Source organism: Mobula birostris, chromosome 7, assembly GCF_030028105.1.
Source record: "Mobula birostris isolate sMobBir1 chromosome 7, sMobBir1.hap1, whole genome shotgun sequence".
In the NCBI taxonomy this organism is placed as follows: Eukaryota; Metazoa; Chordata; class Chondrichthyes; order Myliobatiformes; family Myliobatidae; genus Mobula; species Mobula birostris.
Genome location: NC_092376.1, coordinates 104,703,129 through 104,730,223, shown reverse-complemented (window position 1 = coordinate 104,730,223; position 27,095 = coordinate 104,703,129). Strand labels below are relative to the sequence as shown.

The 27,095-nt window shown below is 41.9% G+C and overlaps 1 protein-coding gene across 1 annotated transcript in view; it reads left to right on the top strand.

Annotated features, from left to right (window-relative positions):
• Nucleotides 1–4,079: 4,079 nt before the first annotated feature.
• Nucleotides 4,080–27,095, top strand: part of LOC140200950 (matrix metalloproteinase-21-like) — a 34,279-nt gene continuing 11,263 nt past the window's right edge. Inside the window, exons 1-4 of the mRNA XM_072264595.1 lie at nt 4,080–4,238; nt 10,066–10,744; nt 19,576–19,715; nt 22,695–22,836. Coding sequence (XP_072120696.1) covers nt 4,080–4,238; nt 10,066–10,744; nt 19,576–19,715; nt 22,695–22,836 — 1,120 coding nt within the window. The remainder of the gene's footprint in view (nt 4,239–10,065; nt 10,745–19,575; nt 19,716–22,694; nt 22,837–27,095) is intronic.

The window sequence follows — 27,095 nt, the reverse complement described above, 5'->3', positions numbered from 1 at the left end:
TTCCACCCATGTTGGGTAGAGCTCTGAGCAAGCAAGTCAGCCTTGTAAGACAGAACAACACTAAAGAAATGGCAAAGTTGCCAACCAATGCACCTAAAGGCTATTTTCAAAGTGATGCTTGTTACATAACTAAACCAGTGGTGAGAGTATATCTGCATAGTGTGGGCACATCCAGAATTTTTAAGCCTTCCCCATGATAGATGGGACAGCATTATCAAGAAGGAAACAAGCAACAAAAAATAATACACAATACAATATTCAGGAGGAGGGTGTGGATGGGAAACTGACACTTTTTTTTGCATGTTGCAAGTGGATTAACAGGTGTGAGCTGCAGAAGAATGAGAAGTTGTAATCATGACCAAGTTTGAACAAGTGGAACAGGAATTGTGTGTCTGTGTAACTAATGAGATACAACAAATTATTTGTTGTGATGATTGACCTGATCAGTGCTGCTGACTGGCTGGGCTTGGAATTTAAAATTAAATAGATATAATTTCCTGATGTGGTGCAATTCATTGCAGATTTGTATCTTTGTTAGCATGCTATGCTGATAAACAATAGCTCAGTTAGATAATCAACTCATGTGCCAGGTCAGAATCAAGCCCAGGAACTTCTGGCTATTGCTGGAGGTCTCCAAGCTCTTGGAAATGCAGGAAGCCCAAAAGTGAAAGGGAGCCATTTCCTTTCCAGACTCCCTGGTCTTGCTTTTCACTCACATATTCTCTCCCAACTACACCTCTGTTCAAAACCCCTCTCACTTTGCTCCAACATCTCCCAGGGTCTTTCCTCCCAGTGTGTCCAGAATGACTTCAGATGTCCCTAAAGACTGCACCAAAGAGCATCTTATACAGATGCATCACACTTTTGTATGGTAACTGCTCTGCTCACAAATGCAAGAAAGTGTCAAGGGTTGTAGATGCAGTCAAGTCGACCACATAAATGAGCATCCCCTCCATTGACACAGTCCAATATTCTTCTACCTTGGGGAAGCAGCCAGCATAATCAAAGACCCCTCCAAAACCAGGTTATCTCTGCTCTCCTCTTTCCTGGTGGGCAGAACATGCAAAAGCATGAGAGCACAACCACCAGACTCAAGAACAGCTTCTATTCCATTGTTAACAGAATCTTGAACACACCTCTCATACAATAAAAATGAACTCTCAGTCTCCCAATCTACCTCATCATGGACATTGCATTTTACTTGTCTGTTTCCACTGCATTTTCTCTGGTACTGCAAAACTATATTCTGCATTCTCTTATTTGTACTACCTCAATGTTCTTATCCACTCAGTGCCACTTTACTATGTACACATGTTAACTTGCTTGTAATCACGTGGCTGCAATTCAATTCATAAAAGCATGCAGACGTGGTTAAGAGGTCCAGTTATTGTTTAGACCAAATGCCAGAATGGGAAAGAAATGTGATCTAAAGGACTTTGACTGTGGAATGATTGTTAGTGCCAGACAGGGTGGTTTAAGTATCTCAGAATCTGCTGATCTCCCAGGATTTTCATGCACAATAGACTTTAGAGTTTGCAGAGAATGGTGCGAGAAACAAAAAATAATCCAGAGAGTGGCAGTTCTAAGGGTGAAAATGCCTTGCTAATGAGAGAGGTTAGAGGAAAATGTCCAGACAGGTTCAAACTGACAGGAAAGCTAAAGTAATTCAAATAATTACATGTCACAATAGTGGTGTGTAAAAGAGCATCTCTGAATGCACAGCACTTTAAACTTTGAAGTGGGTGGGATACAGCAGCAGAAGACCACAAATATATACTCAGTACAGAAGATACCTAATAAATTGGTCACTCTGCTTGGATAGCACACCTAATGAAAGCTTTTCACTGCATCTTAGTACATGGGACAATAATAAACCCATACCCCCCCAATCATGTTCGCAGATCATCCTCATCAGCAGCGCATGATAACAACATCATGCCATTCCTTTCTGCAAGCATTATCTCCTTGCCCAATTCTTTATCTCTCATTCAAGTTCCAATTTGAATAATAGTGTTCTTTGTGGCTGAGTTAAATAATGAATTCTCTTCTCATCTGAATCCCATAATTACCTTGGGAAGATTCATTAAGTTAAGGGCACCCTTTAAATATAAACTGTTCTTGGCATTCTTGTTTAAACTGGGCAAAATAATTAACTAACACTAGAGATAATTGTTATGACTTATCCACATGATAAGACTAGGTAGGAGGTCCTGAGCTGAAATAATCCTTCAAGAACATCAAAATGCACCTTTCAGTGAATTTAATAATTCCGTAACCTTATATCATTTCCTATCATAAAATCAATAAAATAAAAGTGGTAGCTCACCTTTAAGCATCTCAGAATGTTGTGTTTGCCTGCTTCATTGCCAATTAAGGTTATCGTGGATAATTAGGTTTTATGACCCCTAGTTTAACATCCCTTTAGCAACATCATGATCATCAATATCTAGCAATCAGCTCTCTAGCCCAGAAAATGAATGATTATTTTAAGTGGGGTATTATTTTGAAATTTTAACATGTAAAATTAAATCATTCTTTCACTCATTTTGTTATTCCTTCTTTTCTTGATTTGGTAAGAAATTCACACAGTTTACTTTACTCCCATTTTCTGCCTTACCTCTAAATCCATATAATTTGCTCAGGAAGTACAAAATTATAGCCTGACTCAGTAGACCACAGTCAGCCTTTTCCCTTTCTCTTTCCATTATCAGCTCACAATTCCAGCAGGTTACAAGGGAAAATATGTTTGCACTTTAAACTGAGGAACGCTAAGCTAATCATGCATGCCATGAGAAGTGCCATGGCCACTGAATTCTGGACCTTTACATTTTGACGCTGTATGTGATCCTTGCATTGTGCTGTGCACCTTGGCCCCTGAGGAATGTGGTTTTGTTTAGCTGTATAGATGTGTACTGTTGAATAGTGATAAACCTGAAGTTAAGCTTTCAAATGATGTTCACTCCTCTGTCTGTAAATTTCCTTGAGAAGGAAACTAACACGGGAATAGTGTAGTGAAGGCCAGTGCAGTCTCAATGGGCTGAAAAGCCTCTCTCCGTGCTGTGTGACTCTACAGTTCTATGAAGACACTATGTCACATTTCAAAGACTAAAACATAATTCAGAATAAAACTTGGGACTATGAAGTTAGGCATGTTGAGGTTCATCATGTGAACTAAACCGAATTACTTAATTTTTACTGTGTTAAAGTTAAGGAATAGTTTTCAATGCATGCAGAATACAAACTCTGACACCAAAGTCATCATTGTGTCCATCTCCTGGGACTGGTTAATGCCTCAGTGATGGCTCACCCCTGAAGGGTCTGAAATTCCTCTCACTGTCAAGGAACTACACAGCTCTGAAATCCTTTCCCTGTGTTTCCCTTACCTTTGAGTTTCTTGCTATTCTCTTCTGCTTCCTTCTGGGCAAAACCTCCCTACAACTCCCTTCTCCTTCTCCACACCAACTTTCAGCAGTGTCATTATTGAAAACAGCATCCCATGCCCAACAACTCCCCCCTCCACTCAGCTGCCCTTTCTAAATCTCTCACTATATCACCCCAACCACTATATAACCAACTTTCACTTTCTGACTGTTGTTTAACAACCTGCTTAAATTGTCACACTCTACTCAGCTCCTGCCCTTTCCCACACTTATAAAGACCCCATTCAAGACCTTCTCCTGGATAAAGGTTCCTTACCAACATAAGTTACTGTAGTTGGAAGACAGGATTTAATTATTGCAATGAGTCATTGTGCATTCTATATTATTTTTTTAAATATCCAATTGCATTTTGCTGGGTTTCAACAGAAAGAATTAAACCAAATCACCCCCTGGAAATGAATGAGTATTGAGTTTCTTCTTTGAATGAGTAGAAAGGGTGCACTTTAAAGGATTTTTTACAGGCTGCAGGTTTAATCGTCCCTGCCTGTCAGCCCAAGACTGTGGGTGGGGTCTTGCAGAGCGTCACCAGGAGGGACAGAAGGAGGGAGTGCGGAATCATTCTTTAAAAAGTCAGCCTGACGACAGCTGGCAGAAGACGTCTCCACAATTCGCAAGAACAAGAGGTTTGAGGCCGGAGGGATGCAGCTGTCCAACACCCTCACACCTGTGGCTGTTTTGTTTTGCTCCACTGTGCTGATCCCTGGTGGTGGTGAGCCAGTCTTCAACAAAAGGGATCACTCTGACGCAGTGAGGAACAACTGGCACGCTCCCCGCATCTTCACTATTGGAACAGCAGAGGTGAGATAGGAGATGACTCCACTCACAATAACCCAATCTCTAATCATTTGTGTAAATTTTTTCTTGAAGCTGAGCTTGGTGTGAATCTTTTCGACATGTTTTGTTGTCTTTGCTCTTTGCTTATTACCCTCGATTGAATGGAGTGTTGGTCTGTAAATGCGTTCATCCATTTTGAGTTTGGTGACATCTACAGTGCCTTGAAAAAGTATTCGGTCTCCAGCTCTTTGTTCACATAAATGAGTATTACAACCAGGGATCTTGATCAATTTAACTGAGAATTTTTATTTGTGAATCAATGATCCTTCTTTTTCACAGATGAGCCCAAAAAACAGTAATTATAAAGCATGAAAAATTAAAAATTCAAAAACTGAAATGTCAGCAGTTCAAAAGTATTCAGTAATTAGTTGAACCATCTCTCACAGCTATTACAGCCAATAGTCTTTTGGGATAAGTCTTTAGAGCTTTGCACAATGTGGTGGAACAGGATTTGCCCATTCCTCCTTGCAAAATTGCTCAAGCTGTGTCAGGTTAATTGGGAAGCACCAGTGGAGAGCAATCTTGAGCTATTGCCAGAGATGTTTTATCAGGTTAAGGTCAGGACTCTGAATGGGACACTCAAGAACATCAATTTTCTTAATTTGAAGCCACTCCATGGTAGTTCTGGCAGTGTGTTTTCGGTCGTTGTCCTGCTGAAAGATGAACTTCCTCCTCAGTTTAAGCTTTCTGGCAGAGGCTAGCAGGTTTTTATCCAGGATTTCTCTGTATTTACCAGCAGTTATCTTCCCTTCAATTCTGATCAGATTTCCAGACCCTACTGCTGAAAAGCATTCCCATAGCATGATGCTACCTCCACCATACTTTACAGTGGGGATGGTGTTACCTGGCTGATGTGCAGTATTAGATTTATGCCACACATACTGCTTAGTGTTGAGACTAGAAAGATCCACTTTAGTCTCATCTGACCACAAGACCTTCTTCCACATCTTTACAGTAGCTTCTAAGTGATACTTTGCAAAATCTTTACAGCAAGAATATGTTTTTTTTTTCTTTGCAATACGAGATGTGGTTCAACTACGTACTGAGCAAAGGGGTTGAATATTTTTGAACTGCTGACATTTCAGTTTCTGAAATTTTAGGTTTTCTTGCTTTGCAATTTTCCCTGTGTTTTGGGCATGTGATTCATTAATAAAAATTCTCAGTTAAATTGCTCAGAATCCCTGGTTGTAATATTAGCTTACGTGAACAAAGGGCTGGGAGCTGAACACTTTTTCAAGGCACTGTAGATGCTGATCATACAGAACGGGAGCTGGTCCTCTGGGCCACCGAATACAGTCTAAACACCAAGCATCTATGTAGGTGCATGATGTTGAGGTTTGGAGGGTCAGGTACAGGGGTCTACAGTTTTGCTGTGAATGGTGTAAAATCCAGTCATGGTGCCTCTAAGTGTCCATTTGCAATCAGTTCATAAAGTATGACAAGTTTCAGGAAATCTCCGACACCCTGTGAATCATACCTCACAATTTATCTTGATCCCATTCATACTTTTGATGTAAATTCTAGACAGTAATCCCATTCACATTAAAGGATTTTAACTACAAGTTTCCCACCCACAGGGAGTCTGGGGCTCCTTTCCTTCAAGGCCCCAGGTTCGCAGATGTCTGTCAAGTTCATTAGCACAATAAACACTGGCAAAAAAAGACATTTCTATCACCCCCTGTTGTCCAATGTTATAAAACTTCAGCAGGAGATTACCAGAAGCCTGACAATTTCCTTTGTCCAAAGGCAGTACATGAAAATTATTTGGCCAAGAACAACAAATTAATTAGAGACAAGCAATCTAATCTTACTAGGATGTAATCACTCTGGGCACCTAGTTGCCCATTATACATCTAATGTTTGCTTGGTCTGTACTAAACTGCATAAGCCCCAACATCAGGAAAAAGCAGATTACCTGTCAAGCATATCAAGCACCTCAAAGAGATTATGTCAATGTAATAATTGAGGGAATATGAGCCATTTAATGAAAGATTATTGATGAGCTAATATGCCTCTTCTAAGGTAAATAAATCCTGCCTGAAATGTAGTGCCCCAAGCTAGACAGAGTACTCGAGAGTACGGGCTTCTTAAAGCCTTGACCATCTGGACTTGTATAGGTTAATGCCAGCTCAGGTGAAAAAATTAACCCAATAAACTAGAGGTGCACCCTGAAATAATGATCTTTAAACATCCCGTGACATTGACTCTTAAAAATATTTAAAGGTAAAAGGACTTAACATTGAGATATGGATGAAATCAATGGCCTTGGCTCTAGCAATCTATTCAACCATATTTTAGTTTCCATATAAGATGAGGTCAACTCACCTCACTGGAGTTTGTCTTTTGTGATAAAGAGAACTCGAGGAGAATGGACATAGTGATTAGCACAACTCTCTACAGTACAGGTGACCTGGGTTCAATTCCCGCTATTGCCTGTAAGGAATTTGTACATTCTCCCCACAACTGCATGGGTTTTCTCCCACCGTCTAAAGACCTATCAGTTGGTAGGTTAATCGGTCATTGTAAATTGTCCCGTGATTGGGCTAGGATTAAATTGGGGATTGCTGGGCAATGCAGCTCAAAGTACTGGAAGGACCTATTCCTCACTGTATAATCAATCAATAAATAAATAAATACCAAGTGGAATAAAAGTTGTATCACTTTGGTCTGTTTTTCACTTTACCATGCTGTGCTCCACTATCTTTGAGGATGGTGACATTCATGGAACTTCATCCTCCTAAGTGTAGCTTAACTGTCCATTACCTTTCCTGGTGGGAATGGGACAATTACGTAGCTTGCCAGATTATTTCAGAGGACCATATTTCCATGCCAGAAATGGGCTAGAATGCATGGGAATTATAGACTTCCTTCCTTAAAAAATGAGATTAGTTTATAAAGTAATTCTGTTGTTTCATGGTCACCATTGTTAATAGCAGTTTTTATACCAGATTATCATGCAAAAGTGGCATTTGAACTCAATACATTCAGAAAAATGCCACTGTAATGCTGGTCTGGTAAAATAACAACTGTGCCACCTTATCCAGGCAGTTGAAGCTTTCCAGACTAAAACTGATAGGACTCAATATGAAATTCTACAACTTCAGACAACTTATTCTTTCTCTCTGTTTGTACAAGAACGGGCAACTTTGCCCTGTCATTGTTTTGTTTTAGTTTTTCTCTTGTATATATATTGTCCTGTTGGCCATGGTCCATATCCTCACCATCAGCAACACATTACAGACAAGAAGTTTAACCTAACCTTTACCTGCTGCGTTAGGCCATCCTGTCTGACTTATTCCCGTCTTTGTCCCACCCGTGCACTGCTTCACCTTCACTGCTAACTTGTTCCTCTCCTCGTAAGATTTAAAGCACTGGAAGAATTCAACAAGTCAGTCAACGTTTATGGAGGGAAATAGATGCTGCTTGACCTGGTGAGTTCCTCCAGCTTATTGCTCCAGATTCCAGTGTCTCTTACTGTATCTCCTCATTTCTCTCTTTCTCAGTTCTGATGAAGGTTTTCAGACTCGAGAAGTTGACTTTTTCTCTGTCTAGAGAAACACCATGATCTGCTGAGCGTGTTCAAAGTTTTCTGACTTAATTTTAGATGGCTATGTGTTACCAAGAGCATGGAACATCGAACAGTACAGCCCAGTACAGGCTCTTCCGTCACCATGATGTTGCACTGACCTTGTAACCTACTCTAAGATCATTCTAACCCTTCCCTCCATTTTTATTTCACCAATGTGCCTGTCTTTAAGAGGTTTATGAAGAACGTGGAGCTGAAACAGGCAAATGAGGCTAGCCACCTCATTTAAATAACAGATTAAATCCAAGGAGCTGGTACATCTTTGGACTGTGGGAAGAAAACCGGAGCATCCGGAGGAAACCCACGTGGTCACAGGGAGAACGTATAAACTCCTCACAGACAGTGGCAGGAAATGAACCTGGGTCACCTGTACCGTCAAGTGTTGTACTAACCACTGCACTACCGTGCTGCCATAGCTCTAAAGCTTGATCCCAGCTGTAAAGACTATATGTGTGAAACCACAGTGCTGCCTGGACAAGAAGGCATGACTTACGAAGATTCATTGAGCAAGCTAGGGCTATGCCTTTAGAGTGAAGGAGGATGAGAGATGACTTGATGGAGGTGTACAAAATACTAAGAGGCATAGATCAATTGGGTAGACAGATACCTTTTCCCAGGGCAGAAATGATTATTACAAGGAGGCAGCCGAGGAAAGAGGACCGGGTCGAGACAACAGAGACTTTTGGAGAAGAGGAGTTCGGTGGGTAATACCATTCTGACTGACCGGAAGTGCACTGAGAGCAGTAAGCGTAAAGGAGTTGGGTGCTTACTGATCTGGTTAACAACAGATGGTGCAATCCGGGGTATATTACGATCGAGGAAGGTGTTTGCAGACTGGATATTGAACTTTTTACTGTTGGACTTCGGCCACATTCCACCGTGAGACAACACTGGTGGCACGGGAGGTCGTTCCTGCCTGTGGCCATCGATTGTTGTTTGATTGTTGGGGTTTTTTGTATTGCTATATTTACGCTCTATTCTTGGTTGGTGCAGCTGTAACGAAACCAAATTTCCCTCGGGATTAATAAAGTATATCTATCTATCTATCTATTTAATGTGATTGGAAGAAAGTATGGGGTGAGGGGGGATGTCTGAGGTATGTTCCTTACAAAAAGAGTGGCAGATGCATGGGAGACCTTGCCAGTGGGTGTGGCAGAGGAAGATACATTAGGAACATTTAAGAAACTCTTAGATAGGCATGTGGATGATAGAAAAGTGGAGGGTTATGTAGGAGAGAAGCGTTAGATTGATATTAGAGCAGTTCAAAGGTTGGCACAACATCGAGAGCCAAAAAGCTTGTACCTGTCTGTACTGTCCAGTTTTCTAGGTTCTATGTTCCATGAGAGGTGTGACAATAGACAATAGGTGCAGGAGTAGGCCATTCGGCCCTTCGAGCCAGCACCGTCATTCACTGTGATCATGGCTGATCATCCACCATCAGTGTGGGGCAATTGTTTCTACACAGAGAGTGATAGGTGCCTGGAATAGGCTGCTGGAAGCAGATATGATACTGGTGAGGGGCGTAGACCAGACATAGGCAGAACAGGTTGGGTTTAATTTTGGCATTGCATTTGGCAAAGGCATTGTGTTCTAAAGGGCCTGCTCCTGTGTGTACTGTTCTACCTTCTGTGCTCTATAGCATTAAGCTGAGAGGGGAGGTGTTTAGAAGTGATTTGTGAAGCTGTTTTTTTTTACAGAGGGAGTAGTGGATGCCTGGAATGTGCTGGCAGTGGAAGCAGATATGATAGTGGAGTTTAAGAGGCATTAAGGTCATCACATGACCAGGCAAGGAAAGGAAGGATATGGACCATGTGTAGAAAGATGAGATTAGTTAAAACTGAAATGCCTGCACAGACATAATGGGCGGAACATAATGTTGCTGTGCTGTGTAATTTGATGACATAGAGGCCAAGAGAATTGACTTGTAACTAAGTTGTCTAAGGAGAGAGCTTGATAGGATGTTTGATCTCATGTGTAACCTCCTCCAAATCCACCACCTAAAGGCACGAAAGAAACATTTGTCACTTCTGCCAAAAAGCCCTTTAATGATTACTCAAGTACTGAGTCTAAAGCTTCATGTCAACAGGACACAGGCCCTTAAGGCTTGGTTAACTTTATCTCTGCACAGTGTTCATCACCATTTTGTTTAATCTAACAAATGTCTGGAGAGCTAAGCATTAGTAATTGTAAAAACTTATCCTGCAGGAATATTTGAAAAAATTTGGCTGGGGTCAACCTGTGGACTGGGAACACCAAGCAAATGGTAAGGACGTGGCTCCAAAGGAAGACAACCCTGTTGCTGGAGAAGTGCCTCAGATCATGACTGAAGGACTTTCTGGAGAGACAGCCGCAAGGAATGCTCCAAAGGCAGCTACAGACCACCCATCTTATCTTCAGAACCTCAAGGAATTCCAAGAAGCTAATGGGCTGAGACCCACTGGAGTCCTTGACAACGTCACACTTGAGATAATGAATCTGCCTCGTTGCGGTGTGCCTGATAAGGTGCGCCTGGAAAACAGCTCCCAGGTCAACGAAACGTCACACAACAAGTCCAACAACAGTACCTCGGAGACCACCCAGCCAGAAACAGAGCGGAGACCTGCCAGGAATAAGCGTTTCCTTGCCAGACTGGTGGAACATTCCAGAAAGAAGCGAGAGAGCCTGGATGCCCTTGGAGGAGCATCCACCAGCATGGGCTTCTCAAAGAGAAAACTGAAATGGCGCCTTATGGATGAAGCCTTCACCATCCAAATGAGTGTCGAGCAGCAGAAAAGTATCCTGCGATTGGCCTTCCGGTTGTGGAGTGAGGTGACCCCACTGGAGTTCGAGGAGGATCTGGTTTCTCTTCCTGCTGAAATTAACATCAAATTGGGCTTTGGAACAGGTAAAGAGAAACTCCCATACAAAGGTGTGCACACTTGTAAACTCTAAACAGTGTCCCAAATTAAAGCAGTGTATGCTTGAGTCTGAACAGCCATATGTGAACTGGATAAAGGGTCAGAGTGCCTGGGCTAGAAAAATGAATGCCAATTACATTCATCCTCCCTCAATAAAGCTGTATAAGTCAATCGTCCATCCAGTGGTTGCAATGGATTACAAAAGCGTTGATAAACTCCCACCATACCATTGTCTTCTGAGGACGATGGAGGTGGGAGGTCATCAATGGCCTATGCTCCACTTAGGAGCTAAGGGCCCAAGTAAGTACGTAAGTCCCTCAACAAATGATCATGAACGGACACTTGTTAGTGTAGCCTCCATCTACCAACTGCACACTGATCCTTAATAAGTCAGTACTCACCTAGATGCTGAAAGGCCTGGATAGACTGGGCATGTAAAGGATATTTCCATTGCTAGGAGCATCTAGTGTCTGAGGGCACAGCTCCACAATCAAGTTCACGACTTTAAAACAGAAATCAGGAGGAATTCTTCGACAAGAGGGTGGTGAATATTTGGAATTCATTGCTACACTCCAGAGGAGGCTAAGTCAATGGGGGTATTTCGGACAGAGATTGACAGGTTATTGATTGGTATGGAAATTATGGGTTACAACAAGAAGCTGGGACAATGGTGTTGAAAATATCAGCCTTGATTCAATGGCAGATTAGACTTGATGGTCCTGAATGACCTAATTCTGCTGTTATATCTCGTTGTCTGAAGGAATTTGGGCTTCGATGAGAATATATGCAGTTCAGTGGGCCAGGTGGTGGGGTGTGGTGGGGTGGGGTGGAGTGGGAGGGGGGGTACCATGGCACTTCGTTGTGTAATATTTTGATACTTTCTTGAATTGGGATCATTAAGGGTGTTTCAGATTACAATAACGTGGAATCCTTGCTATAAAATTATTGTATCCATGAAGTCGCTACTCTGCAACAAATTAATTAAATGGAAGTCCACAGGACTGTGGTAGAAAATTTTTAAAAAATGGAAGTCCAGTTTTATTCTTGCATTTTATGCATAAAATTGTTCAATACCATCTTTTTTACTAAGAAAACTGAAATTCTGTGATTTTTTTCCATAAATAAATGTGCTTGTCTAATGTGAAGGAAGTCAGAGAGAGCCTGTCAGCTTATCACAAAAGTACTCCTTTAAGGAAGTAAAATGACAGGAACAGGGACCTACAGAGTACTTACAGAACAAAGGAAAGTCCTTCTTGCCTCACTACTCACCTCCTTCATCCTTTTTTATTATATTCTTCTTCTCTGTTCTCTCTTGAGTGATGTACCGACTAAAGTGAAGTTGCACAATTTACCTCAACCTCTCTAGTAGAAGTGAGTTCTATACTCTAGCCACTATTGGGGTGGCACGGTAGCATAGTGGTTAGCACAACTCGCTACAGTACAGGTGACCGGGGTTCAATTCCCATTGCTGTCTGTAAGGAGTTAGTATGTTCTCTCCTTGGCCGCATGGGTTTCCTTCAGTCCCACAGTCCAAAGACGTACTGGTTGGTATGTTGAAGTTGTCCCATGATTAGGCTAGGATTAAATCAGGGGATTGTTCGGAGGTGTGAATTGAAGGGCCTGAAAGGCCTATCTGCACTCTATCTTAATAAACAAGTAAATAAATAAAATTGGATTTAGTTGAGACTGCTCTATGCATGTGATCTTTTACCTTGGTCCCACTGACAAGCGGAGCCATTATGTTTTTCTACCTTATCTAAGCATTTCTTAATTTTGAAAATCTTTACCTGTAAAGACCAGCAATGACAGCCCTGATTAAATGAGGGCATATTATTAAAAAGTTACTGAGTTTGGAATTTCCTACTGTCTTCCGGCTGCTTTCATTTCGGCATGAATACAGCTAGATTGTTCGAATACTAAATGTTCAGAGTCGAGGCAATTCTCCGTAATTTTTGCTGTAGAGGGCTATGGGTGAACCTAAGTAATTTCTAAACTAAGTACATGTTTGGCACAGCATTGTGGGCTGAAAGGTCTGTATTGTGCTGTGGGTTTTCTATGTTTCTAACCACAGAACAGCATTACTGACAGAGACTTCAACACTTCCTGCACCAACTATCCTGTGTCCTTCCTGAAAACTGATGTCCAAGTAAAGCCAACAGTGAAGTTTTCTTGTACTGCTGAACACTGTCTTACTGTGGACTGCTTTTGAAGCTGACTTAAACTAACTTGATGAATGACCCTTCCCTAATGAAAAAAGAGTGACAACCCATTTGTTTGGGCTTGATTCCAATTTAGTTTCTCAAGGTGTAAAACCAGTGTCTAATCTGCTGCCACACCCATTACCTACAATTTGGCACACAATACATACTTGTTCTCTGGCAACCTCCCAAAATGTAATGGCAGTGTAAAGGTGCTTTGGATGATAGTCAAATAAAGATATAAATAGCCATTGAAACAACCCTTTAATGATGCATAATAATAATTGTGCTTAGATAATAGTCTTGCGACTAACATTTGCTCATCAGGCACCAGGTATCACATTTGTTACAATCTTTATTAAGAAGAGATACCAAACCACTTAGCTTGGATTCACCTGACCTGCAGTCTGAAATTTACCAGCTGATTACTGCCCTGAAATAGATCTCAGCTATCAGCTACAATTGGCTGGATTACCATGGGGAGTACTCAGATGATGACTTTAAAGTGTCAGTCTTGATTAGCAGTTAAACATGTTTCTTTTGCAACATTACAGGCAATTAACTCTTGCCTCATATTGTGCCTTCTGTGTTAAGCACTAAGATCTACTTATCAATGAAAGAATAACAACTCTTGTGAAAGGCATGCCTAATATCAGAAGAGCATTGCTATATTTTGTCCCACTGCATGACACAAAGAACACCTGAAAAAATGTTTTCCTCTGAAGGAGAACCATCAGATGACATCAGATTCTTTTAGATTTCCAATCCGCAAGGTTATTTACATGCAAGTTTGATATTTCTATTAATGTTACAGAGAGGCACAGTACAAAAGCAGGATTTTCAGCATGTTCACCATCAAGTACCATTTTTACATCAACCCCATCCAAATCCACACTATTGTCTAATTCCCATCAGCTTTCCCATATGCTACTACTCCCTTACACACTGGGGGAAATTTACCATGAAGCAACCAGCCCATATCCCTATGAGATGTTGGCGGAAAATGGAGCGCTGGGAGGAAGCCCACAGGGAAAAGATGAAAACTCTGCACTGACAGCAGCCAGGGTCAGGATTATGAAATGTGAGCCCTCATCTCTACTGTATGTGCCACTGTTAGTTGTAATGTCGCACAAACGGCATATTTAACTACTAATCAAGGCAGATCTCTATAAGTATTCCTCACACACATCTTAAAAATGGTTCAAAAATCTGTTATTGTACTGAATGGTATGCAAGAAAGAAAAATTATATAGATTGTTTACAAAGGAATCTTTCACCACCTCAGGTTGTCCCAAACAGTTCGCAGCCTGTAGTACTTCATTACTATACCACTATAGGAACTCCACTGTAGACAGCACTAACAAATGGAACAGAGAAAGGTGATAGGTAATCTGGTTTTAAGCAACACACAAAGCACTGAACGAACTCTGCAGCTCCAGTGACATCTTTGGAGGGAAATGGACGATTAATGTTTGGGTTGAGACCCTTCATGTGGATGGCTCTTAAACCCAATACATCAGCCCTCCTCCATTTCCCTCCATAGATACTCACTGACCTTCTGAGTTCCTCCAGTGCCCTGTGTGTTGCTCCTGATTTCCAGCAAGTGCAGTCTCCAATCTAATTTTAAAATTGCTGATGGAGAGATAAATAAAGCAAGGACACAGGGCCTTTACCTTCTTCAAAGAATGCCTCGAGAATCATAATATCCACCCAAAAGCAAAGATGGTGCCTGGGATTCACACAGTGTTTCTAGAAGTGCAGCTCCCTCAGACAGCAGTAGAGTGGGCCTAGGTTTCACTGCTGTCATGCAGCCAGCTCACACCAAATGCAAGGTGGCTTCTTTCACTTGTGCCTACATCCTCATCTGGAGTTCAGTCAACAGTTTAAACAACTGGTAGTTATGGAAAAAGATAAAAGGCAAAAGAAAGAAATGATAAACAGGGAAATTTGAGAGAGAGAGACTGAGAATATATTTAGAGTGAGTTGACTCCAACCTCATATCTTTTGAGGAATTGAGTTCTCAAAACATTGTTTATTACATGTCTGATAGCCCCTGACAATCCTTGTAAGCCTATATTATTGAAAAATATGGGGCATGTTAACTCTTTTAATGCCAAAGCCTCATTTGCAATGCCTCTTTTATAGTGCTAACACTCTTTAACATCCATAGTCTCTGAAGTTCACCAGTTGAATGCATTTGAGATTTAAGCTGTGTCAACAAAAGGCTGAAAGTCAGCAGACAGTCATCAGCAGTGAACGGTTTCTAGGTCAATCATAGGGCAGCTTATTCTTAAAGGAGAATCTTTAAACTGGCTATTGATTTCTGGGATGATGAGGGACTAGTATCCTCCACCTTTGGTACACTGACTGCCACAACAAGAGAAATCAATGGTTCATTGTTGGATCCTGGCCAGCCTGGGGTGGATGCCAGATAAATGTTTGTCTAGTGGCTGTTGGCCAGCAAAGGCAAACAAAAAAAAAATCACCAGAGTGTTCCATTTGTTCAAATGGAAAAGTTTCAGGACTGTTTCTGAATGTGTTATGATAGCTCCAGCTGGACGAGTTATGCTTACAACTGGACTTCAATCAGTCCATAATCTAAGGGCCATTTCCTAATGGCTACGTTACTATCTACCTTCTTATAACTGGAAGCAGATAATCCTGGAGCATTGTAAACTGACACAACACTTATAAAGATCAATCTCGGAAGAGATTTCTATTATTTTATGAACTTACTTTCTTGGCAGTAAAGCTATTTTACTTTTGGTGCGCAATTTGACCTCTCCCCTTCTAATATTCTCCAAATATATGCAGGTACAACAGAGAGAACAATCAATAAGAAGGGACAGAACATTTATTCAATATGGGTGGAAGTCGGGAACAGGAAGGGAGCAGTTACTCTATTGGGGGTATTCTATAGGCCCCCTGGTAGCAGCAGAGATACAGAGGAGAGGATTGGGAGGCAGATTTTGGAAAGGTGCAAAAATAACAGGGTTGTTATCATGGGTAACTTCAACTTCCTTAATATTGATTGGCACCTGATTAGTTCCAAAGGTTTAGATGGGGCAGAGTTTGTTAAGTGTGTCCAGGACAGATTCCTGTCACAGTATGTGGACAGGCCGACCAGGGGGAATGCCATACTAGATCTAGTAATGGGTAATGAACTGGGTCAGGTCACAGATCTCTCAGTGGGGAGCATCTGGGGGACAGTGATCACCGCTCCCTGGCCTTTAGCATTATCATGGAAAAGGATAGAAACAGAAAGGACAGGGAAATTTTTAATTGGGGAAAGGCAAATTATGAGGCTATAAGGCTAGAACTTGCGGGTGTGAATTGGGATGATATTTTTGCAGGGAAATGTACTATGGACATGTGGTCGATGTTTAGAGATCTCTTGCAGGATGTTAGGGATAAATTTGTCCCGGTGAGGAAGATAAAGAACGGTAGGGTGAAGGAACCATGGGTGACAAGTGAGGTGGAAAATCTAGTCAGGTGGAAGAAGGCAGCATACATGAGGTTTAGGAAGCAAGGATCAGATGGGTCTATTGAGGAATATAGGGAAGCAAGAAAGGAACTTAAGAAAAGGCAGAGAAGAGCAAGGAGGGGGCATGAGAAGGCCTTGGTTAGTAGGGTAAAGGAAAACCCCAAGGCATTCTTCAATTATGTGAAGAAAAAAAGGATGACAGGAGTGAAGGTGGGACCGATTAGAGATAAAGGTGAGAAGATGTGCCTGGAGGCTGTGGAAGTGAGCGAAGTCCTCAATGAATACTTCTCTTCTGTACTCACCAATGAGAGGGAACTTGATGATGGTGAGGACAATATGAGTGAGGTTGATGTTCTGGAGCATGTTGATATTAAGGGAGAGGAGGTGTTGGAGTTGTTAAAATACATTAGGACAGATAACTCCCCGGGGCCTGACAGAATATTCCCCAGGCTGCTCCACGAGGCGAGAGAAGAGATTGCTGAGCCTCTGGCTAGGATCTTTATGTCCTCATTGTCCACGAGAATGGTGCCAGAGGATTGGAGGGAGGCAAATATTATCCCCTTGTTCAAAAAAGGTAGTGGAGATAGTCCGGGTAATTATAGACCAGTGAGCCTTACGTCTGTGGTGGGAAAGCTGTTGGAAAAGATTCTTAGAGATAGGATCTATAGGCATTTAGAGAATCTTGGTCTGATCAGGGACAGTCAGCATGGCTTTGTGAAGGGCAGATCCTGTCTAAGAAGCCTGATAGCGTTCTTTCAGGAGATGACCAGGCATATAGATGAGGGTAGTGCAGTGGATGTGATCTATATGGATTTTAGTAAGGCATTTGACAAGGTTCCACATGGTAAGCTTATTCAGAAAGTCAGAAGGCATGGGATCCAGGGAAGTTTGGCCAGGTGGATTCAGAATTGGCTTGCCTGCAGAAGGCAGAGGGAGTACATTCCGATTGGAGGATTGTGACTAGTGGTGTCCCACAAGGATCTGTTCTGGGACCTCTACTTTTCGTGATTTTTATTAACGACCTGGATGTCGGGGTAGAAGGGTGGGTTGAAAGTTTGCAGATGACACAAAGGTTGGTGGTGTTGTAGATAGTGTAGAGGATTGTCAAGGATTGCAGAGAGACATTGATAGAATGCAGAAGTGGGCTGAGAAGTGGCAGATGGAGTTCAACCCGGAGAAGTGTGAGGTGGTACACTTTGGAAGGACGAACTCCAAGGAAGAGTACAAAGTAAACGGCAGGATAATTGGTAGTGTGGAGGAGCAGAGGGATCTCGGGGTACATGTCCACAGATCCCTGAAAGTTGCCTCACAGGTGGATAGGGTAGTTAAGAAAGCTTATGGGGTGTTAGCTTTCATAAGTCGAGGGATAGAGTTTAAGAGTTGCAATGTAATGATGCAGCTCTATAAAACTCTGGTTAGGCCACACTTGGAGTACTATGTCCAGTTCTGGTCACCTCACTATAGGAAGGATGTGGAAGCATTGGAAAGGGTACAGAGGAGATTTACCAGGATGCTGCCTGGTTTAGAAAGTATGCATTATGATCAGAGATTAAGGGAGCTAGGGCTTTACTCTTTGGAGAGAAGGAATGATGAGAGGAGACATGATAGAGGTGTAAAAGATAATAAGAAGAATAGATAGAGTGGCTAGCCAGCACCTGTTCCCCAGGGCACCACTGCTCAATACAAGAGGACATGGCTTTAAGGTAAGGGGTGGGAAGTTCAAGGGGGATATTAGAGGAAGGTTTTTTATTCAGAGAGTGGTTGGTGAGTGGAATGCACTGCCTGAGTCAATGGTGGAGGCAGATACACTCGTGAAGTTTAAGAGACTACTAGACAGGTATATGGAGGAATTTAAGGTGGGGGGTTATATGAGAGGCAGGGTTTGAGGGTCGGCATAACATTGTGGGCTGAAGGGCCTGTACTGTGCTGTACTATTCTATGTTCTATGTTCTACGTTCTATTTATTGCAACACTTCTATTTTTACAGATGAACATGCTCTCACACGCCTAAATTGACTGAGAGATCCTTACCCCTAAGACTTTTACTTAAGGCAGAGTTTGATAGATTCCTGTTTAGTCAGGACATGAAGGGATACGGGGAGAAGTCATGAGATTGGGGCTGAGAGGGAAAATGGATCAGCCATGATGAAATAACAGAGCAGACTCGAAGGGCCAAAGGCCTAATTCTGCTCCTATATCTTATGGTCTTATTATGATCCTGTCTGGTCGAGACTTAACAGAAGTTTGGCATTCACAGAGAAACAGGGCGAAATTCAAAACACATAACCTTATTCTTCAACTAGTCAGGAAAAGACCTGAGGGAATCAATCTTTTCCACAAAAGAGCCATCTCCAAAACTTCCATTACTATCACAAGATTTTTAGTTTGATCCATTACAAACAAATGACTGAATGAGGATTGGTTGGTTCTTTAAAAAAAAAGATTGGGTATAGACAACTGAGTTTTAATGGAACTGAAGTTTACAGATTTAGGAGGATGAGCATATCATGAGCTGATGGTTCCTTGGAAAACCTTGGGCTCTCTGTAGCGTACTGCTCAGCTCACTTTGGACTCCCACGCACAAGTCCAAGACAAGCTGAAGGCAAGATGCCAGTGTACTGGTGTGCTGTGCCCAAGATGAAACTCACAGCTTCTTCCCATTATCTCACCAATATGTACATGTTGAGAGGGAAAGGTTGAAATAAACAGGATAGTTGAAGAATAGACAAGCAGAGACAAAGAGGGGTAATTTTTGTTGAATTATATTTTCATTCTATTCTCTATCTGACATTCTCAATCTTCCTGCAGCTCAGGAACTGTAATTTTCTAGAAAATATCCAATAGTATTTCCAATTAATCTTATAATCATTAATCATCTTCCAACTCATCTCCGAGTAATTCTTTCCTTTTACATTAAATAGTTTTATGCCCTTCCTCATCATTCTTAACCTTTCCTTATAATATAGCAAGTCCCACTTCTGTTGCTATTAAAAGTTTTCTGCAATATTTCCATTATTTCTCTTTGACATTCAGAACCAAGGCTGGACATTTCTTAGCAATGTGTGAATATTATTTAGGAGAATAAAACATTCATTATGTAAACATTTTATAAACTATTTTTATGCTTGTGTTCCAGGGCAACACTTTGGCTGTTCTCAGGACTTTGATGGGACAGGACAAATCTTTGCCCATGCCTGGTATTTAGCAGATATCCACTTCGATGATGCTGAACATTTTGTTGTCACCAACAACGGTCAAGGCATTAGCCTCCTCACGGTATTTCCTATTTATATCTTTACAATGTGACCACGAATACATGAATCTCTCTCGCTCTCTCTCGATCGATCTCTATCTCTTTATTTCCCTCCTCTCTCCTAGGGAAAATGACACCTCCTTGAATAACGTGTGTCACAGTTAATCCAAAAAGATTTACATCTTTGTAAACTTAATGCAGCCGTTGACTTTATGATGAGTGGAGTCACCAGATTAAATATCACCTGATCCAGATGTAAAGATGGCATTAAAATGGAGAGGGTACAGAAAAAGATTTACATGGATTTTATCAGGGCTAGAGTGGTTGAGCTATAAGAAAAGGCTGAATAGGCAGGGAAGATTTTTCTTCCTTGGAATCTAAGAGTCTGAGGTTGGGGGTGACCTTGTTAGATGCTTTGAATATTGTATGGTGCATAGATAAAGTGAATAGACAAAGTCCGCAGAGGAGGGGCTGGTTTGCATAGTGGACTGAGCAGTGTTGACAACTCTGTGCATTTTCTTGTGGACTTAGGCACAGAAGTTGCCATAACAAACTGTGATACAATTAGATAGGATGTTTTCCATGGCAAAGGTAGGGGTGTCCAAAGCTAGAGTCCAAATGTTTATTGTGAGAGGAAAAATATAATTGGGTCCAAAGGGCAACTTTTTCACATCATAGGCAGTGAGTAAGTAGAAAAAGCTGCCACCAGAGGTGGTAGATCTGGGCACAATGATAACTTTTGAAAGGCATTCAGATAGCAACATGGATAAGTCATTTCCTGGTTGCATCAAATAACCAAATATTATCAAATGATTTTAAAAAGCAGATAATAGACAATAGACAATAGATAATGGGTGCAGGAGTAGCCCATTTGGCCCTTTGAGCCAGCACCGCCATTCACTGTGATCATGGCTGATCATCCACAATCAGTATCCAGTTCCTGCCTAACCTTTGATTCCGCTATCTTTGAGAGCTCTGTCCATCTCTTTCTTGAAAGCATCCAGAGACTTGGCCTCCACAGCTTTCTGGGGTAGAGCATTCCATATATCCACCACTCTCTGGGTGAAAAAGTTTTTCCTCAACTCCGTTCTAAATGGCCTATCCCTTATTCTTAAACTGTGGCCTCTGGTTCTGGACTCACCCATCAGCGGGAACATGCTTCCTGCCTCCAGCGTGTCCAATCCCTTAATAATCTTATATGTTTCAATAAGATCCCCTCTCAGCCTTCTAAATTCCAGAGTAAACAAACCCAGTCGCTCCAATCTTTCAACATATGACAGTCCCATCATCCCGAGAATTAACCTTGTGAACCTACGCTGCACTCCCTCAATAGCAAGAATGTCCTTCCTCAGACTTGGAGACCAAAGCTACACACAGTACTCCAGGTGTGGTCTCACCAGGGCCCTGTACAGCTGCAGAAGGACCTCTTTGCTCTTATACTCAATTCCCCTTGTTATGAAGGCCAACATGCCATTAGCTTTCTTCACTGCCTGCTGTACTTGCATGCTTGCTTTCAGCGACTGATGTTATTTTATCGAAGTATAAATAACCTGCAGTATGCTGCTTAGTAATCCTTATTTTTTACAGATGTACCAAGTCCATCACAATTTGTTATGGCAACTGTTGTGCCTAAGTCTGCATGAAAATGCACAGAGCTGTCGACACAGCTTAGTCCATCACACAAACCAGCCTCTCCTCTATGGACTCTTGTCTGTACTTCTGACTGGCTTAGTAAAGAAACCAGCGTAATTGAGGACACCTCCCACCCTAGTTATTCCACCTTCTACCCACCTTCCAATAGGCAGAAGATAAAAAAGCTGGTGAATATGCACTAGCAAGCTTAAGGAAAGTTTCTATCCTGTTATAAGACTCTTGCACAATAAAGGTGAACACTTGATCTCTCAGTCTGCTTTGTCATGGTCCTTAAACTTTATTTATCTCCCGCACTTCATTTTAGTTGTCTCTCTAATTGGAAGAGTATATTCTACATTCTATTATTGCCCTTCCATTTGTCTACTTCAAAAAATTCTATAGAATGATCCATATAGATGGCCTGCAGAGCAAAGTTTTTCGGTGTACTCAGCATATAACAAGAATAAACTGATTACAAGTTACCAGTTCCCAGGGTGTTCAAAATCAATACTGAGTGACCATAGGAGCACATGGAGGAGTACACCTTACGTGTGTGCCATTCTGATGGAAAGGCAGTAAAGTGACACAGTGCTTTGCTGGTGATCTCCAACTTAGAGAAATTGGTTAGAAGTTGGTTATGGAGTGGCACAAATTTGGTTCTTATTTCATTCTCGTGAAGTAACCTGAGGCAGCCTAACATGTTGTTAGCCAGCAGTTACCTCCCTGGGTCAGGGAGAGACAGAGAGAGAGAGAGAGAGAGAGAGAGAGAGAGAGAGGGGGGATATCAGCCATTTCTCCTGAATATCATCCACTCAGTTCTGATATCCTTTGGGAATGAATAGACCTCTGATTACAGCTGGAGTTAGAGGGGAGAAAACTGCAAAACAATATTAATAATATAGTTTTGTAGAGACAAAATGATCTTTGAAGCTGTAATGTAATATTTGGGGTTAGGTGACAGCCATAAATAACTCTCACTTTGCTCTCATCATGCTTACTACCTGGGCCTACCAATTATGTGCAATCGCAATACTTATTCATACGAATGTAATAACCAGTGCTTGTTCAAAACCTGCAGAGAGAAATAACAACTTTATTGGAATATTCAGGAGAAGATTAGTTTATTCAAAAAGCTACAACCAAACAGCTGGGTTGAGATCCATGAAATTCTGCATAAACTATGTGCCTTCTCATTGTTAAACATCTTAATGAATCTTCAGAAAAGCCAAAGGAAAAGGGATCCTGCATGTTTAAGTAAACCTCACTGAGTTACCCAACTCATTTTAAGTTACCTAAACACAATGTAACCAAGAAAATGATCTTGTTCAACTTTGTGCTTATAGACTGCTTCCTTGCGCTCTTCTCTATAGGTTGCTGTCCATGAAATTGGCCATGCACTTGGCTTGCCTCATCTCCTTCGAACAGGCTCTGTTATGCACCCAAATTACAACACGCATGGTGAAAACTTTGAACTAGACTGGTTAGACAGGAAGGCTATACAACGTTTATATGGTAAGTACAGGCTCTGGAAGCAGAGATCCTGTTACAGTGAGAGCGGACTATTCCATTCAACAAAAGGGGGAAATGAAAAGCTGTCTTTCTTGATCAGATTGTCTACATCCTTTATCAATTAAACTGAGAAACAAACTCTAGACAGATTTAGTGCTTGTTTACAGAAGGCCATGTAATGGATCTTCTTCAGTTCTAGCACAGTACAAAACAGTACTTTTTACTTCACTCAGATTAGTGGCACTGAAGTCTATGGGAGACTGATGCAGAGCTGGCCAATCGCTGAAAATCATCTCACCCAAGGGTTTTGGAAAATGGTCCTCACAATATACCATGCACCTTGAAAATCTCATCTCTTAGAGTTGAAGACTAGACCCAGTTGAACCTTACAAATTAAAATTCCCTATGCAGTCCTCTATCCTGGAGTAATCTTGTAATGAAGGTGAAGTTATTAATTTCTGTTTCTTCACCTTGCTTGTCTCCACATCCACAGGCAAGTTAGTTTAACTCATTTGCTGCTATAATCTAAGCTTGCAGATGAGGTGCCCTATCACATTGATGAAGGGAGTTCATTGTCTTTCACCCAGTTGGCATTTGACAGTTTGGGTGAGTGCCTTTTCCATATTCAGCAAGAACCACACATAACTTCCATTAATGAAATACTGTAAAAATTAATAATTAATAAAACACTTCAATGTCAGAATGCCATTCAAAGATGCTTCACAGGACCAGAATAGCTACTGAAAGAAGGAGTTATTCACTATGACAAAAAGCTTAAATTGTGCCAGGTTTTAGGGAGGGGAAAGGAGATGAGACAACTAAAGGCTCAGCTGTGATTAATGGGGATGAGGGAGCAAGAGAGGGGAGGGAGCTAGAGGTGACTCAGGCAGTGGTGTTTAGAGATGACTCAATATATGATAGAGGAAGATTTAAATAAAAACATAAGGAAGATTATGTTTCCAGTGGGCCACTGTAAGACATACCGTAAGCATGAAAACTGAACAGGACTTGGAAGATTGAAAACTGGCTCCAGGGACTTCAGGGATTATCTAATTTTCGCTATGGATGTCCAGTCCCTATACACCTCCATCTACCATTTGGAGGGCCTTAAAACTCTCCATTTCTTTCTGGACAACAAACCCAACCAGTTGTTCTTCACCATCACGTCTGGCAGAACCGGTCCTCACCCTCAATAACTTCTCCTTCCACTCCTCCCACTTCCATCAAACCAAAGATTTAGCCTTGGGCACTTGCACGGGTCCCCGCAATGCCTGCCTTTTTGTCGGCTATATTGAACTACTAAGGTGTCCTCCTTCTTCAAAGAAAGGGTCTTTCTCTGCCCTCACCCACATCTCTTCCATTTTGCACATGTCTGACCTCACCTTGTCCACACCAGTGATTGAGGTTCTATTGTCCTCACCTACCACCCCATGTCCAGCCTCCATGTCCAGCACACAATTCTCCATATTTCTGCTGTCTCTACCAGGATCCCAGTATTAAGCACATCTTTTCCTCACCCCTACTTTCTACTTTCTGCAGAGATCTTTCCCTTGTTCACTCATCTCTCCCCACTGATCTCTCTCCCAGCATTTATCATTGCAAGTGGAACAAGTGCCACACCTGCCCCTACACCTCTTCCCTCACTACCGTTCAGGGCCCCAAACAGTGCTTCCAGGTGAGGCAATATTTCACCTGTGACTCCTTTGAGAATATAATAAGCGCAGTGGATAGAAGGGAACAGATGGACGTTATTTACTTGGATTTCCAGAAGGCATTCAATAAGGTGTTGCATGAAAGACTTATCCATAAGTTAGGGATGCATAGAGTTGAGGGTGATGTATTAGCATGTATGGATGGCTGGCTAACTAATAGAAAGCAGAGAGTCGGGATACATGGCTAACACTCTGGTTGGCAATCAGTGATGAGCGGTGTGCCGCAAGGGTTGGTGCTGGGCCCGCACCTGTTCATGATATACAGTAACAACCTGGAAGAGAGGGACAAGTGTAGTACAAGGGGTGATTGATAAGTTCGTGGCCTAAGGTAGAAGAAGTCAATTTTAACAATTACAGCATGGAAACAGGCCATCTCGGCCCTTCTTTAGAAAACCTAGCACATTTATTTTAGTCCCCTCCCACATTTACACACTTAGTCCAGCAGTCGTGGAGCATACGGATCTTAGACCTCCAGAAACTGTCCACAGTAGGGATGATTGATACGTTCGTGGCCTAAGGTAGGAGGAGATGAGTTATACAGCTCTCAATACATGCACATGCCGTTCAACTCTTTGAGTGATTATGCAGAAAGTTTGAAGTTAATAACTCATCTCCTTCTACTTTAGGCCACAAACTTATCAGTCACCCGTCGTATATCTGATTTTGTTGATGATACGAAATTGAGTGGAAAAGCAAATTGTGCAGAAGGTACAGAGAGTCTGCAGAGAGACATAGGTAGGTTAAGTGAGTAGGCAAGGATCTGACAAATAGAATACAATGTTGGTAACTGCAAGGTCATCCACTTTGGAAGGAAAAATGGAAGAGCAGATTATTATTTAAATGGTAAAAAGTTGCAGCATGCTACTGTGCAGAGGGACTTGGGAGGGCTTGTGTATGAATCACAAAAGGCTGGTTTGCTTGTGAAAGCAAATGGAATGTTGGCCTTCATTGCTGGAGGGATAGAATTTAAGAGGAGGGAGGTTCTGCTGCAACTGTACAGGGTACTGGTGAGGCCACACCTGGAGTACTGTGTGCAGTTCTGGTCTCCTTACTTGAGGAAGGATATACTGGCTTTGGAGGCAGTGCAGAGAAGGTCCACCTGATTGATTCCAGAGATGAGGGGGTTAGACTATGAGGAGAGACTGAGTCGTCTGGGACCGTACTTGCTGGAATTCAGAAGAATGAGAGGAGATCTTACAGAAGCATATAAAATTATGAAAGGAATAGATAAGATAGAGGCAGGAAAGTTGTTTCCACTGGTAGGTGAGACTAGAGCTAGAGGACAGACCCTCAAGATTCAGGGGAGTAGATTTAGGACGAAGATGAGGAGAAACTGAATTTCCCAGACGGTGCTGAATCTGTGGAATTCTCTGCCCAGTGAAGCAGTGGAGGCTACCTCAGTAAATGTATTTCAGACATGGTTGGATAAATTTTTGCATAGTAGGGGGAATTAGGGTTATTAGGTAGGTGGAGATGAGTCCATGGCCAGACCAACCATTATCTTATTGACTGGTGGAGCAGGCTCGATGGACCAGATGGTTTACTCCTGCTCCTATTTATTATGTTCTTATGTTCTTATATCATCTACTGCATTTGGTGCTCTTGGAGAGCCTCCTGCATACCAGTAGATTGGGAGATCACTTCACTGAGCACATATGCTACATCCACCAGAAATAGTGGGATCTCCCTGTAGTCACGTATTTCAGTTCTACTTCCCATTCCCATTCCGACATGACAGTCCATGGCCTCCTGTACTGCCGTGATTTGGCCACACTCAGGTTGGAAGCACATCACCTTACATTCTGTCTGGGTAGCCTGCAACTTGATGACATGAACATTGATTTCTCTAACTTCCAGCAATTGCCACCACCACCCCCCCCCCACCATTCCCCATTCCTTAGCATTTTCTGTGTGTTTCCCAATCCACTAGCTTTCCATTATATTTTGCTTTACTTTATGTCTTCTCTTTTGCTTTTATGATGTCTTTGACTTCCCTTGTCACCCCAGTTGCCTCAGCTTTCCTTTAAGATACTTCTTTGGGTTATATCTATCCTGTTCCTTCCAAATTTCTCCCAGAAACTCCAGCCATTCTTATTCTGCCATCATCCCTGCTAGTGTTCCCTTTCAATCAACTTTGACCAGCCCTTCCCTCATGTCTTTGTAGTTTCCTTTATCTGCAGGTTGAATTCTATTATATAATGATTACAGGTCAGGCAACGTATGCAGAAAGAGAAAGAGTTAAGATTTCAAGTCAAAGACCACTTGTCAGAACTGAGAAGGGGGGACAAAAAATTTAATTTTTAAGTTACAAAGTTGAGATGGACAGGACAGAAGGAATTCTTCTGATGATGTGAGGCCAAAGTTGACATGGTGATATACTGGGTTAAATTAGTTTCTATTTCCCAGATGTTGCTTGTCCTGTAAGCTACACAGTTTTGAACCCCTGAAAAAGGGATTCACAAGGCTGACTCCAAGGATGAAAGAGTTGTCCTATCAAGAGAGGCTAGGCAGTTTCAGTCTGTTTTCCTTTGAGTTTAGAAGAATGAATTC